At 44.9% G+C, this 15,407-nt stretch overlaps 2 protein-coding genes across 2 annotated transcripts in view; both read left to right on the forward strand.

The window, feature by feature from the left end:
- Positions 1 to 7,063, forward strand: part of Pcbd2 (pterin-4 alpha-carbinolamine dehydratase/dimerization cofactor of hepatocyte nuclear factor 1 alpha (TCF1) 2) — a 47,626-nt gene extending 40,563 nt beyond the window's left edge. The window contains exons 2-3 of the mRNA XM_013016045.1: positions 4,999 to 5,079; positions 6,573 to 7,063. Coding sequence (XP_012871499.1) covers positions 4,999 to 5,079; positions 6,573 to 6,668 — 177 coding nt within the window. The 3' untranslated portion in view covers positions 6,669 to 7,063. The remainder of the gene's footprint in view (positions 1 to 4,998; positions 5,080 to 6,572) is intronic.
- Positions 7,064 to 9,458: 2,395 nt separating this feature from the next.
- The window catches only part of Catsper3 (cation channel, sperm associated 3), an 18,256-nt gene continuing 12,307 nt past the window's right edge, over positions 9,459 to 15,407 (forward strand). Inside the window, exons 1-2 of the mRNA XM_013015996.1 lie at positions 9,459 to 9,556; positions 11,047 to 11,200. Of these exons, the coding sequence (XP_012871450.1) occupies positions 9,459 to 9,556; positions 11,047 to 11,200 (252 nt within the window). The remainder of the gene's footprint in view (positions 9,557 to 11,046; positions 11,201 to 15,407) is intronic.

Consider the following 15,407-nt stretch of genomic DNA (forward strand, 5'->3'; position numbering starts at 1 on the left):
TCAGCCTCCTGAGTAGCTAGGATTCTAGGTATGAGCTACCGCTGCCTGGCTAAGGCTAGATTCTTAACTTTATTTTTGTTCCTGTAGTTTGATTGTTAACTTTATTTGTGTGACCCATAGAGCCTCATGCAGGTTCCCTACTGACCAAACTCTACCCCACTATTTTATTCATTTACATTTTTTGGGGGGGTCCGGTCGTGGGGCTTGAACTCTGGGCCTGGGCGCTGTCCCTCAGCTCTTCAGCTCAAGACCAGCGTCTACCACTTGAGCCACAGCTTATGTGGTGCTGAGGAATCAAACCCAGGGCCTCACCCATGCAAGGCAAGCGCTCTACCACTGAGCCACCTTCCCAGCCCCTCATTTACATATTTTTAAAGTTTATATTTACTTTGGTTATTGCTTTAGATGTGTCCTAAGTATAATAATACTTGCATTATTAGTTTTTATTTAATTTTAAGTTTTTTCCTTCTTTGATCAAGTGTTTTAAAAGAAGACTTTAAAAATAATTACAGGTGGTATTTTTTTTTACATCTTTTTCTTTTTAGTTTTATCAGAGAATGTTGGCAACCTATTTCTACTTTTTGGAATTAAGTTTTTTTTTTTTATTGTGAGTAAAATATATTCAATATCTGTGAATATCCAGTGGGTACTTAAAAGCTGTAGTCTTAGTTTTTAGAGCTTAAAATACATTGGATTTACCTTTTAAATTTTGTATGTAAGTATGTCCTGTCATTACTTCTGTTTGCTTAATCTATAATATGTTGAGAGAAGAAATTAAAGTCTCCAATCATAAATGCTTCTGTTTGTCCTGTGTCTCATTAATCTTGATGCTGTGTTATTTGTAGTATAATCATAATTACTTGATCTTTACTGTGGATGTACTTTATATAAGTAAATAACCACTCTATAACTTTTAATGTTTTGCCCTATGCCAACCTATCTGATTGTGTGTGTGTGTGTGTGTGTGTGTGTGTGTGTATGTGTGTGTGTGTGTTGTATTTGCTATTGTGCTTTTATTGCCTGTGGTTGAACTTTGCTTTGTGATCCAGTGTTAAGATCTCTCTCTCTTCCTCCCTCTTCTCTCACCCCTTCTCTTCCCCTCCGTCCTCCTCCCCCGCCCACCCCCCATCTTTCTTGTCTTTCCTCTCTTCTGTCCTGGAGCTTGAATTCAGCCTAGGTTGCAGTCCTTGAGTTTTTTTTTTTTTTTTTCCTTCTTTACTCAAGGCTAGCACTGTAGCACTTGAGCTACAGCTCTACTTCCAGCTTTTTTTTTCTTTAGTGCTTGAGATTGAGTCTCACCCACTCCCTTGTTTCAGTGGGCTTTGAACTGCAGCCCTCAGATTTCAGCCTCCTAAGTAAACTAGGATTACAGCTGGGAGCCACTGATACTCAGCAGGTTTCTTTTTTTTAATTGCTGGATTTAGGCTCTTTATTTTTTGGACAGCTATGTTTAGTCTGATAAAACATGAAAAAACTAGTATTTTTCTCCATTATTTTAAATTATGATATGGATTTTTTGGTATGTTTTAAAATTTCATTTAAGTTATACTTTGTGTGGGAATGTTTTTTAATTTTGACTTTATAGATATTATAATTAGTGTGTGTGTGTGTGTGTGTGTCTGTCTGTCTGTCTGTCTGTCTGTCAGTTCTAGGGCTTGAACTCAGGGTCTGGGCACTGTCCCTGAGCTCCTTTTGCTCAAAGCTAGTGTTCTACCACTTGATCCACAGTGCCACTTCCTGCTTTTTCTGAGTAGTTTATTAGAAGTAAGAGTCTCACATATTTTCCTGCCTGGGCTGGCTTCAAACTGTGATCCTTAGCTCTCAGCTTCTGAATAGGTAAGATTATAGCCATGAGCCATCAGCACCCCGCTAATATAACTATAATTTTAAATAATAAAATTTGCATATGTATGTATGTGTCTTCAAACACTTGTTTTGGTTAGTTTTGAGGGAAGGGAAGCGGGGAAGAAGAAAAGTGGGAATCATTTGAGGTAGGCAGGCTACATGCAGCCTCATTAAACCTTTCCAGATCTCTCTCTCCAGTGCTTGCTACCAACATTCTCGCTCTTCAGGTAGTGTTCCTACCAAGCTGCCAGAATTGTTCTTCTGCTAGTTCTAATTTGCTGTTACTGTTCAGTTGTAGTTTATATTATTTTTTAGTTCTGTTGTGCAAACATGTACAACTACAGGTGTGTGACTTTTTTTTTTTTTTTTTTGAGGTAGAGTCTTGTTGAGTAGCTCAGGTCAAACCTGAACCATGTAGCTGACGCTGGCTTCGAACTCCTGATCCTCTCGCCACTTCTCTTTCTGAGTGCTGGGGTATAGTCTACCCTACGCCTAGCTTTAGTATGTATGTTTTATTTGCTCTTAAGATAGACATGTCTGTAAAACATGATCGTTGAGCTTTCAGAGGTTTTGGTGTCACCTGTCTACCTTAGCTCCTTCCCTTTTCCTTCTACCCATTTTGCATTTTATTCTGTAACTTTATCACCACAATATGTTAGATGTGTTCCTATGGCTGAGTGAATTTACCTTCTGATTGACAGTAGCTTTGGTGTAGCTTTTCCATTTATCTCTTCCAGCTCTCCATTTGTTTCCTCAGGAAGGATGGCTTGAGAGGATTGGTTGAATCATTACATTTCTGAAATATCTGCCTGTTACATTTGATTTTGAACAGTAGTTTGGCTGGGTATAAAATTCTTGTTTTGGGGCTGGGAAGGTGGCTCAGTGGTAGAGCGCTTGCCTCGCATGCATGAGGCCCTGGGTTCGATTCCTCAGCACCACATAAGCTAAAAAAAGCCGGAAGTGGCACTGTGGCTCAAGTGGTAGAGCGCTAGCTTTGAGCTGAAGAGCTGAGGGACAGTGTCCAGGCCCAGAGTTCAGGCCCCATGACTGGATGCAAAAATAAATAAATAATAAAATTATTGTTTTTTTCTGAAGTCTGTATAGGAATTGTTCCTCTGATTTTATATCGAATGTTGGTATGAGGAATTTAAAAGTTGGTAGGTTCTTAACAATGGTTGAACTAAAAGCCTCAATGCTTGTTTGGCTGGTGCTCTACCACTAGAGCCACACCTCCAGTCTAGCCTTTTGCTGGTTGTTTTGGAAATACACTCTCGAAGACTAGTCTTCCCTGGCTGGCTTTAAAGCTCACCCTCCTGGGTAGATTTACAGGCATGAGCTACTAGCAGCCTGGAAGTAGATTCTTTTCATCCTTCATATGAATTCATCTTTTTTACTAGATGTCAAGGATTTCTCTTCCAAGCTCACTGACTTTACTAGGATAGATATTCATGAGCAAATTTTTTTTTATAATCTACAGATTTACATCTTTCATTTTTTGGAAGCTTTTCTTGAACTATGTCTGCCTTTTTTTCCCCTCTCTTGCATTCTTTTGTTCTAAGTACCATTTAGTTTTACATTTCCTTTGTCTTAGGTATTTATTATTTTGCAGTTCTCCTTAGTTCTTGTTAATTTGTTTCATTCTGCTCATGTCCTTGGTCCTGTGCTGTTTAAGTTTTACTGGTTGTTGATGGTGTCCATGCTGCCTTGAGCTATTTCTAGCTTTCTCTCATTGAGTGAAGTCGGGAGGCCTGAAGATCTTTAGCTCTTACTGGGAGGTAAGATACCTTGCAAGCGAGTATCGTGAAGATTTGATTCTGTCACGCTGAGGACGGTAGAATGATCTGTGTCCTCAGAGCTGACTGAATATCCTTGTTCCTAAGAATGAGCTATAAGTAATTCTGTATGGTTTGTCAGAATTGTGATATTGTCTAAAATGCATGGCAGCTGAAGGAAAATATGCAACATCGAGGAAAAGATCAATTTGGATGGCTTTTGAATGTGTGTTTAAAAATTGTACTTAGGGGCTGGGAAGGTGGCTCAGTGGTAGAGTGCTTGCCTTGCATGCATGAGACCCTGGGTTCGATTCCTCAGCACCACATAAGCAGAAAAAGCTGGAAGTGGCGCTGTGGCTCAGGTGGTAGACCGCTAGCCTTGAGCTGAAGGGCTGAGGGACAGTGCCCAGGCCCAGAGTTCAAGCCCCACCACCAATGGGGAAAAAATAAAAAGATGGCCTGGCTTGTCTTTCTGCTAAGCAGGAAACGCACTCTAGAGTCCAATAGCAGAGCAGTGGCCCCGCTGACGTCAGGTAGGTTTTTCTGGATAGGGTAACAAAGTTAAATATTGGTTTATGTGGGTGGGCCTGGGACCATTACCTGAGTCTCAGGGGTGCTCAGCCTTCTCACAGTGCTATTGTCGGCAATCACCCTCATAAAAATCTGAAAGCAAGCAAGCAAAAAAAATTTTTTTTTTTCTTTTTCTTGCTCTCAGAGCAAGTTTGCCTTCTGCTGCATTTCATGCGGCGCCTCCCAGGACCGCGCGGTGGCCTGTGGCCGGGCTGCCTTTGCTGCTTCACTGAGGCCCAGGGCCAGCCCTGTCCCCTCCAACAGCAGTGTGGGCACCAGCCAAGGACCCCAGCAGGCAGCCCCGCCCCCTTGCCAGTGGGGAGGGGAGCCGAGGGGCGGGCGAGCCTCCGATCCTGCCCCGAGAGGTGTGGTAAGGAAGCCGGTAGCTCTTGCCTGCCTGCCAGTGCCTTGCGCTGTGCACTGTGCTGTGTGTTCTGTGCCTTAGCAACCCAGTCCCCAAAACAAAAGCAACCGAGCTGTCGGCTAGGTGGCTGCCTGCTCAGGCCTGAGGCCAGGTAGAGACACCCAGGGCTGGGGTAGGGAGGGGACTGGCGGGGAGGGGAGCAGGGAAGGGAGGAGGCATTCCAGTGCTAGGCCCCAGGACAATTAAACAGTCCAGACCAGTCAGTGGGTGAGACCAATTTCCTGGTTTGTTTATTTGAGGCTGATTGTTCCCCCCCTCCTGCTGAGCAGCAGGGTACTGTGCTGCCCGGCCCCCCCCCCGCCCCCCTGCACACTTCTCCAGGGCCCAGGACACTGGATGCCGTCATCCTGACCTTTTCTTCATCGTTGTCTTCTTTTTTCCCTGCAGGCATTTGGCTTTATGTCTCGAGTGGCCCTGCAGGCGGAGAAGATGAACCATCACCCCGAATGGTTCAACGTGTACAACAAGGTAACCCAGTCTGCCCGTGTTCAATGTGTCCGAAGCTGACATCACGGTTCACAGCCAGCCCAGGGCAGGAAAGTCCGTGAGACTCTTTATCTCCAATGACCGTTCATAAGCATGGTGAATGCGCTCATGCTCGCCTCCTAGAATGAATATGACGAAGTTGGGCCAGGTTAGGTTTCTAAATTATACTTGGACACCAGCCATTGGGGAAATGTTCAAATTGAGAGTGATTTCTGGAAGGAAATGGTAGCAGGTAGGACGCTCTAGCCTCACTAAGCTTCTTGTACTTTACATAATGCTTGTTCAACTCCGCAGACACAGGACAGACTACGAAGTTTTAGGGCAGAGTAAGAAGAAGCTTCTCTCCCGAAGATGTCCTTGTCTGTGGTCACTTGTTTGGAATGTCTGTCATCTGGATTCTTTGAGGAGTTATATTCTCTTTTTATGTACACTTTGGAAAAAGAAAACTTTACCATGTTTGTAAATTTGTTTTTCTTTTTGGCCAATCCTGGGATTTGAACTCAGGGTCTGTGCACTGTTCCTAGGCTCATTTTTGTTCAAGGCTAACACTCTACCACTTGAGCCACAGCGCCACTTTCAGCATTTTTCTGTGATTAATTGGAGATAAGAGTCTCATGGGCTTGCCTACCCGGGCTTCAACTGTGATCCTCAGAGCTCAGCCTCCTGAATAGCTAAGATTAAAGGCTGCCAGCACCCGGCTCATGTTTGTAATTTTAAAACATAATAAAATATCCTAATATAAGGATGAATCTTTTGTTCCTAATTGGCTTCTCTTGGCCCCTTATTTTTAATTTTTTTGTTAAGAAGCAATGTTCTAGGCTGGGAAGGTAGCTCAGTGGTAGAGTGCTTGCCTTGCATGCATGAGGCCCTGGGTTCAATTCCTCAGCACTGCATAAGCAGAAAAGGCCAGAAGTGGCACTGTGGCTCAAGTGGTTGAGAACTAGCCTTAAGCTGAAGAGCTGAGGGACAGCGCCCAGGCCCAGAGTTCAAGCCCAACAACCGACAAAAAAAAAAAAAAGCAATGTTCTATATGAAAAGCCCCCTCCTCCCCTTTTACAACTAATTGATACTAATAAAATATAACAACAACAAGAATCTTCCCCTTCCCTTATTTGGAAATGTGCTTTCCTAACATGATTGCTAAGATGTTACATTTGGAAACTTGGTTTTTCTCAGTGGCCTTAAAATAGTCAGTATAATTTGACTATTGGAGTTCAAATGGAACTTGATGGCTCCCCCCCAAACCCCCCACCCCGCAAGAAGCAAGACTTTGAGACCCTGGCGGCCGAGTTCTCTCATCCTTTTTATCCTGGGTGGCTGCTGGCCCCCGGCGTTCACTGGGTTTATTCGTGACTCAGTGTTTTCCAAATCGTTTAATCCCACCAGTCTCAAATGTGATCGCTGAATAATAGATTGACTTCTGAGCCACCCAAGGAGAATTCCAGCGCCCTGAAATCCACTTGTCCTTTTCTTAGGTCCAGATAACTCTCACCTCCCATGACTGCGGCGGGCTGACCAGGAGAGATGTGAAGCTGGCGCAGTTTATTGAGAAAGTCGCCGCTGCGGTGTGACTGCCCCCTCGTGTGCGTGGATCCGTGCTGAGCACAGGCGAGAGGCTGTGGCGGGCACCGCTCACCAACAGACGGCCTTGTAAACCCACTGGCAGTTTTACGTTTTGTATAATCAGTTCTTAAATACAAAATGATCGAAACCTGAGCCTGAGGCATTTTTTCATTGTATCTATTCACATACATATGATAAACCAACCCAGGTAACTATTAAGTTATAGAAGTAGTGTTTTTAAAGACCAAAAATTGGGATAGGAGAATGTTCACACGCTTTATAATCCAGAAATTCAAAATCATGATTTTTATAGATGTGTTAGAGAATAGGTATATGTTAGAAAAAGAATCATAATGGGGTTATATAGTAATTCTTTTTTTAATTTTTTTATTTATTTTTTATTGTGAAAATACTGTACAGAGGGGTTACAATTACCTGGGCAAGATAATGAGTACATTTCTTATCAAGCATTGTAGCCTCCTCCTTTGTTTCCCCTTCCCAGCCTCCCCCTGCCCCCCACCCAATCCTCCCCCCCCCCACCAAAATTGTAAAGTTCGTTTTCGACATGACAACTTGTTATATAGTAATTCTTAGGAAGCTAAAGTTGCTTTGGCTCTTAGCTGCTGTTGTAACTTATGTACTTAATTACAATACAGAAGTCACAAATATTGAGAAAACTGTCTTGGTTTGGATGTGTATGTGTGTGTGTGTATACATACACATGTGTGTGCCAGTACTGCAGTTTAAACTCGGGACCTGGGTGCTATCCCTTAGCTTTTGCTGCTCAAGGCTGACTCTCACTTGAGCCACACCTCCAAAGTCCTGTTTTTTGCTGGTTAATTGGAGGTTAAGTGTCACAGACTTTCTGGCCTGGCTTGCAACTGTGATCCCAGATCTCAGCCTCCTGAGTAGCTTGGATTATAGGCATGAGCCACTGGTGCCAGGCTTTTGGTTGTATTTTGTTGTTGTTGTTGAAGGAGAAGACAGCTTGCAGGAAGATACCCTGGCACAAGCACCCACCGTCACTGTTGAACTCACAGAGCTAGGGAGGAGCCGAGGATGCTTTTCATCATTTGCGGGTTGTGACCCCTGAACCGTGAGTTCACAGCTTCAAGGTTTAATGAGGATCATTTTTGTAAGGCATCCAACTTCAGAGGCCAGAGAATGATTCTGTTACAAGCAGCAACCTGGCCCTCCCCGGCCACCCCATGCCCCAGGTGGGAACCAAACCTGGCATCTGAAGGCAAATTCCAGATAGCATGGCATGACCCTCGGCCCTTCAGTAAGCATCCCAGGGAAGCCGTGGTTATCATGCATGCCACAATGCCACCATCTCAAATGCTGAACCTAGAGCAAGTCTCTTCTCTCCCCACTCCTCCACTGACAGAGATAGAATATTCTCCCTTCTGGGTTGGTTTGTTCCTCTGTGGTGTCCCTTAACTCCTTGTACTGGATCATGAATGCCATCCCTTTGACCATAATCCTCAGGGACTGTGTTTGATAACTGTGGAAACATGGAGGACGGGAAGAATCGTGGAGAGGGCAGGATGTGGCTCTTCTGGGAACATGGTCACCAATTAGCATCCATGTGAGGGTTTGACCCAAGTCTATGTGAAAGGTGTTGTATCTACTGGAACTCATAAACTTTATACTAGGGAGAGGCAAAGAGCGTCCATCAGGTGGGGAGGTCGGGCAGACTGAATCTCCAGACTTGCTTCAAGTAACTGACTTTGCATCTTGAAATAGACCTTGTCAAAGATGGAGGCCCCCGGGGCGCTAGCCTGTTCCTGCCCCTTGTGTGATGATGGTGGTTTCTCTGATGTGGGAAGCTTTTGTTTTTCCTCCTCCTTCCTTCTGAACAGATCATTAGAGAGGAATTAAACAGACATGACCTATGACCTCCTCAGATGACCTCCACAGATGATAAGCCAGGGCCAGCACATTTTTTTCACAGTGTCTTTTTCTCAAGCGAAATTAATGGAAGTTCTGGAAATGGTAGTTAGCTTTCTGACTTGTTAGGGTTTAGGAACCCTGGATCAATAAGAATAAGTGGGGGTGTTCTTGATGATTTGGCCGGAGGCGGAAAGTGGTGGGCGATTGAGGTGTCTGAGCAGTAGCCTGACTTCCATCGGTGCGTGGAGCTACAGTATGAGGATGGAATGGTCTGCAGGCTTTCTAATCCCGGCCAGAACTACACTGTTGAACCTTGAGTTCTGTGAGATGCCCCTGCAGCATTGAGACCCATGACAGTGTTCAGCTGTAAGGTGTGGTTTGGTGTCTCAACCAGCTCCTTGGTCAGAAGAGGATTCCCCAAGCTGCCAGGCCTGCTGGCTGCTATGGCTGGGATTACAGGCGTGCACCACATGCCCAGCTGTGTCCTACTAGAGAAATGCCCCCCAGGCCATGGGCCTGTGTGGGCTGCTGCTGCTGGAGCACATGTGGTCTTTGGGCTTCTCATTTCAGGATGCCCCGTGCCCACCTATCCAGGTGAAGAGATGGATGATTTGACTGGATCCTGAATACGCTCCTGACTTCTGATTTCCTGTTCCTTGCTTCTGCCCAGTCCGTATTCTTGCTGTACAGAGGCAGCTACCATCAGTGAGAAGAAGGATCCGAGGACAGGCTTGCAGACCAGTGGCCTCTGGAATGCCCAGGCAGTGACCTCATAAAGCAGAGATTCCCTTGGTGGACCCCTCTCTGCTGCCCCCTGGAGTCCAGACAGAAGGGATCCCTGAGCAGAGATTTTTTTTTTCAGTCACATGATCCAAAGTGAGGAGTAAAGCTTGAAAATTTGAACAATGACCCAGCATGTGGACAAGGAATCTAAGAAAAAAGCTTCTGGTTCATTGTTACATATTGCATCTGAGGCTGTCCATTCAAGAATCAAGAATCTGAAGTAAATCACTCCCTCTCTCTGTTGCTAAGAGTTGTGCTGAGGAGGTGGATACCTGTGGTCACTCCTGTCACGCTAGACTTTCCTACCTGGGCGGGCTTTGAACCTTGATCCTCAGATCTCAGCCTCCTGAGTAGCTAGGATGACAAGTGTTAGCCACTGGCGCCTGGCCTAGTGGTTTTTCTTAGATATTTTTTTTGTTTGTCCCGGGGCTTGAACTCAGGGCCTAGGTGCTGTCCTTTAGCCTTTCCACTCAATTGAACTCAGGGCCTGGGTGCTGTCCTTTAGCCTTTCCACTCAAGACTTTCCCTTAAGCCACACCTCCACTTCTTGCTATTAGTTTTTCCTTATGGACTGAGAATATTTAATAGTGTTTACATTGTGTCTTTGTATTACCCGACAGTAGTCATCACTAAACAAAATTGGTTGACTACACGGACTACTGGCAGTTCATATCCATAATCAGAGCTTCTCAGGAGACTGAGAGCTGAGGATCACAGTTTGAAGCTAGCCCAGACAGGAAAGTCCATGAGGCTCTTATCTCCAATTAGCCACCAAAAAGCCAGAAGCAGGGCTATGGGCTCAAGTGGTAGAGCATTACCTTTGAGCGAAGGAGCTCAGGGGCTGTGCTCAGGCCCTGAGTTTAAGTTTCAGTACTGGAACACACAAAAAAATTGACCCAATGAATAAAGACAGAGGAGGGGCTGGGAATGTTGCTCAGTGGTAGAGTGCTTGCCTCCCATGCATAAGGCCCTGGGTTCCATTCCTCAGTACCACATAAACAGAAAGAGCTAGAAGTGGCACTGTGGCTCAAGTGGTAGAGCACTAGCTTTGAGCTGAAGAGCTGAGGGACAGCACCCAGGCCCAGAGTTCAAGCCCCATGACCAAATAAATAAATAAAGGCAGAGGATTCCTTGGCAGAGGGAGGAAGCTGGGTGCTGGTGGTTCACACCTGTCATCCTAGCTACTCAGGACACTGAGATCTGAGGATCAAGGTTCAAAGCCAGCCCGGGCAAGGAAGTCCATGAGACTTTTTTTTTTTTTTTTTGGTCAGTCATGGGGCTTGAACTCTGGGCCTGGGCACTGTCCCTCAGCCCTTCAGCTCAAGACAAGCACTCTACCACTTGAGCCACAGTGCTACTTCCTGTTTTCTGGTGGTGCATTGGAGATAAGAGTCTTATAGACTTTCCTGCCCAGGCTGGTTTTGAGCCGTGATCCTCAGGATCTCAGCCTCTTGGGTAGCTAGGATGACAGGCGTGAGCCACTGGCGCCGGGCTCCATGAGACTCATCTCCAGTAAACCACCAGAAAGCCTTAAATGGTGCTTTGGCTCAAATGCTAGAGTGTTCTCCTTGACTGGAAAAAAAACAAAGGAGGGAGGAGGGGTTGCATGTGCATGTGTTTATATTCCCTTGCCCCTCATCCCTTCGTTGGGTGTATTGTGGGAATGTAGCTCTCCTATGGTAACCAAACCTTCCCCTCTCCTTCTCCTAGGAGGCGAGACCATCAGTGCCAGGCGTTCATGAGGAAGGTCATAGAGAGCGGCATCTTCAGGACACTTATCATCACCACCATCTCTCTCAATGCCTTTTTCATGGTCTTGTGGACCAGTTATGACATCCGATACCGCTTGTTCAGGGTATTTGAGGTAAGTGGGAAGAGCAGGCCCGTTTTATTTCTGAAAATGTTGTAAGGTTTTGAAGGCATTTTGGGGGGCCATTTTCCCATAGAGAAAAGAATCCTAAGGATTTTTTTTTTTTTGTTGGTCGTGGGGCCTGAACTCTGGGCCTGGGCGCTGTCCCTCAGCTCTTCAGCTCAAGGAGAGTGTTCTACCACTTGAGCCACAGCACCACGTCTAGCTTTTTCTGCTTATGTGTTGCTGAGGAATTGAACCAGGGCCTCATGCATGCAAGGCAAGCGCTCTACCACTGAGCCACCTTCGCAGCCCCCCTAAGGACTTTTAAAATATATTTTGAGCTGGGTGCCGGTGGCTCACACCTGTCATCCTAGTTACTCAGGAGGCTGAGATCTGAGGATCTCCATTCAAAGCCAGCCCAGGCAGGAAACTCCCTGAGACTCCTATCTCCAATGAACCACCAGAATACCGGAAGTGGCACTGTGGCTCAAGTGATAGAGCACCAGCCTTGAGAAAAAAAAAAAAAAAAGTTCAGGGACAGTGCCTAGGACCTGAGTTAAAGTCCTAGGACTGGTGTGTGCATGCACCTGCACGCACGCACATGCGTGCACGCACACACACACACACACATACGATGGAAGAAACTATAATGTGGCTAGTAAGGAAAAGGAAGTTATCAGATTTTGCTCTGGTAAAACTTTATGCCAAATGAAACAATGGAACCCTGAAGTGTTGACTGTAATCGCTCACATAAGAGGTAAAGGCAGGAGGTTTGTGAGTTCAAGCCCAGCCTAGGCTACCTAGTTAAGACCTGCCTCAACAAATTTTTCTTTTAAATAATAATGAAGCAACGTATTTAAGATACTTTTCAGCACAGAAAATGTAAAGCAAGAAAACGAGAGCATCCAAAGTGACTGGCAGGACAGTGGAATCGAAACTGAAAATTTAGAAATAAGCTCAAATATCGATGGCCAGTTGGTTTTAGACAAGGCTGCCAAAGCCACTGGATGGAGGAAGAACAGTCTCCAACCTTCTCCACCTTCACCATTCTTCACCTTCTCTATGAGGATATTGAATTGTCCCAGGAAATTGTGTGAGAGTAATCCACAAGTACAAGAGTCCGGTTGGACCCCTCCCTCACACCATACATACAAATGAACCCCAAAGAAACCTGAACATGCTGGGCACCAGTGACTCACACCTATAATCCTAGCTGCTCAGGAGGCCGAGAAGGATTGCAGCTCAAAGCCAGCCTGGGCAAGAAAGTCCGTGAGACTCTTATCTCCAATGAACTACCAGAAAACCAAAAGTGGCACTGTGGCTTAAGTGGTAGAGTGCTAGTCTTGAGCTGAAGAGCTCAGGGACACGCCCAGGCCCAGAGTTGAAGCCCCACAGCCAACCAAAAAAAAAAAAAGAAGAAGAAGAAAGGAAATGTACGCACTAAGTATAAGAGCTAAAACTCTTAGAAGAAAACACAGACAGTAATTGTAATCACCCTGGATTGGGTAAAGGGTAGAGGAGAAACTGAACACCTAGGCAAGAAAATAGATAAATTAAGCTTGCCAACATTAAAATAATTTGTTTCATCCAAGAACACTGTTATTGTTGGGCATCAGTGGCTCATACCTGTAATTCTGACTATTCAGGAGACTGAGATCTGAGGACCCAGGTTCAAAGCTAGACCAGGCAGGAAAGCCCCAGAAACTTTTTTTTTTTGGGTCCGGTCGTGGGGCCTGAACTCTGGGCCTGGGCGCTGTCCCTCAGCTCTTCAGCTCAAGGCGAGTACTCTACCACTTGAGCCACAGCGCCACTTCCGGCTTTTTTCTTTTTGCTTATGTGGTGCTGCGGAATCGAACCCAGGGCCTCATGAATGCAAGGCAAGCGCTCTACCACTGAGCCACCTTCCCAGCCCGCCCCAGAAACTCTTATCTCCAATTAAACACCAAAAAGCTGGAAGTGGAGGTGTGGCTCTAGTGATAAGAACACTAACCTTGAGCAGGAAAGCTCAAGGAAAGTGCCCATGCCTTGAGTTCAAGCCCCATTTCCACCAGTACTACCAACAATAAAAACTCACAACAAAACAATCTAGATCAAAAAGGAGTAAAGAACTTGAAAAGATAATTTCTCCAGAGATATTACAAATGGCCAATAAGCCTATGAAATAGTTATCAGCATCAACAGTCCTTCGGGAAATGCAAATTAAAAACACAATGACAAGGCCTTATAACTCTGTCTACTCAGGAGGCTTAGATCTGAGGATCATAGTTTAAAAAGCCAGCCCAGGCAGGAAAGTCTGTGAGACTCTTCTCTCCAATTAACCAATGACAGAACCAGAAGTAGTGGTGTGGCCCTCAAATAGTAGGGCACCAGCCTTGTGTAGAAGCAGTTAAGGGATACCACCCAGGCCCTGAATTCAAGCCCCACTACTAGTACAGCAAAACAAGACACAACAATGTACAATGTCTCACCTGATAGGATGACTGTTTGCTGTAGTTTTATAAACAAACGTTTGTGAAAACGGATGTGTGTTGCTTGTAAGAACATCGAATGGTCCAAACACCATGGACAGAAGGGGTTAAGCAGGTAAAAGATCTAGTCATCCTGCTTCTGTGTACATGGACAAAAGAACAGAAAGCAAGAATCCAACGGATGTTTGTGCCTCTGAGTACAGCAGCTTTATTTATAATAGGCAAAAGGTAAGAGCCACCCAGATGCCCACAGACATGAATGGATACACAGAAGTGATGCGTGCAGACGATGGACTGTTAACAAGGTTTTAAAAAGGAATTCGGATGAGCTACAATGTAGATGAGAACTTGACTTTAAGTGAAAGCCAGACACAGAAGGACAAATGCTCTATGGTTACACTTACCTGAAGCACCTCGAATGGGCAACTTCATAGAATACTTTGCCAGAGACTTGAGGGGTTGAGTGGAAAGTCTCTGATTGGGATAAAGAAGGCCTGACACTGAATACACAATGCCACTTGATTGTACCTCTCCAAATATTTAAAAGGGTACATTTTATACTATGTGTCTTACCTATTCACTACAATTAAAAAAACAAAAGGAGCCAGGCACTGGTATTTCATGCCTGTCATCCTAGCTACTTAGGAGGCTGAAATCTGAGGATCACAGTTCAAAGCCAGCCCTAGTAGTGAAGTCTGTGAGACTCTGATCTCCACTAAACAATCAAAAAAGGAAAAAGCCAGTAATGGAACTGTGGCTCAAGTGGAAAAGTGCTAACCTTGAGCAAAAGAAGCTCAGGGTCAGTGCCCAGGCCCCCCAAGTTCAAGTTCCAGGACCAGCACACACACACAAAGGAATTGGTACCCCAAACTTTAAAGTGGAAGAATTATATAGTATGTGAATTATCTCAATTAAGTCAATAATTAACATCATGAAACATGCCTAAAATCTCAGCTTTCAGGAGACTGAGATAGGAGGATCATAAATTGAGGCAAGTCTGATTTCCATAGTAAGAACTTATCACAAACAAAACAACAACAACAACAACAACAACAAAACCCAAACCAACCAACCAATCAAAAAAAAAACAAAAAACCAATAAGGGGATAAAACTCAATGGTAGAGCACTTGCCTAGCATAGATGTGAACATATACACATTCAATCTCCAGCACTGCCAGTATGTATATATGTATATAGAGAGAATATATATAAACACATATATTCAGTACATATACAGATATACTGAAATCTTGGGAAAGGAGCAACAAGAGCAACAGGATAAAGTAAAACCAAAACTAGTAGAATGAAGGAAATAGCAAAAGTAAAAACAGAAACAGTAAAAATAAAAACAGACTCAAGTCATTCAAAGTACCTCTGGGCACTGATGGCTCACACCTATAATCCTAGCTACTCAGGAGGCTGAGATCTGAGGATCACAGTTCAAAGCCAACCAGGGCAGAAAAGTTCCTGTGAGACTTATTTCCAACTAACCACCAGAAAACCAGAAGGGGCGCCATGCCTCCAAGAGGTAGTGTTTAACCTTGAGTGGAAAAGCTCAGGGACAGCGCCTAGGCCCTGAGTTCAAACCCCATGATGGGGGTGGCGGGGTGGGGGGGAGGGGAGGAAGAAAGGGCAGGGGGCCGGGAAGAACCAAGAAAGTCAAAAGTTAGATCTAGATCTAGTTACAAAATAAGAAACTTTCTCCCTGAAACAATCAAAATAAGTAGAAGACCTGGATCACAGGAATTAA

This window comes from Dipodomys ordii, unplaced genomic scaffold (genome assembly GCF_000151885.1).
Source record: "Dipodomys ordii isolate 6190 unplaced genomic scaffold, Dord_2.0 Scaffold29, whole genome shotgun sequence".
Classification (NCBI taxonomy): domain Eukaryota; kingdom Metazoa; phylum Chordata; class Mammalia; order Rodentia; family Heteromyidae; genus Dipodomys; species Dipodomys ordii.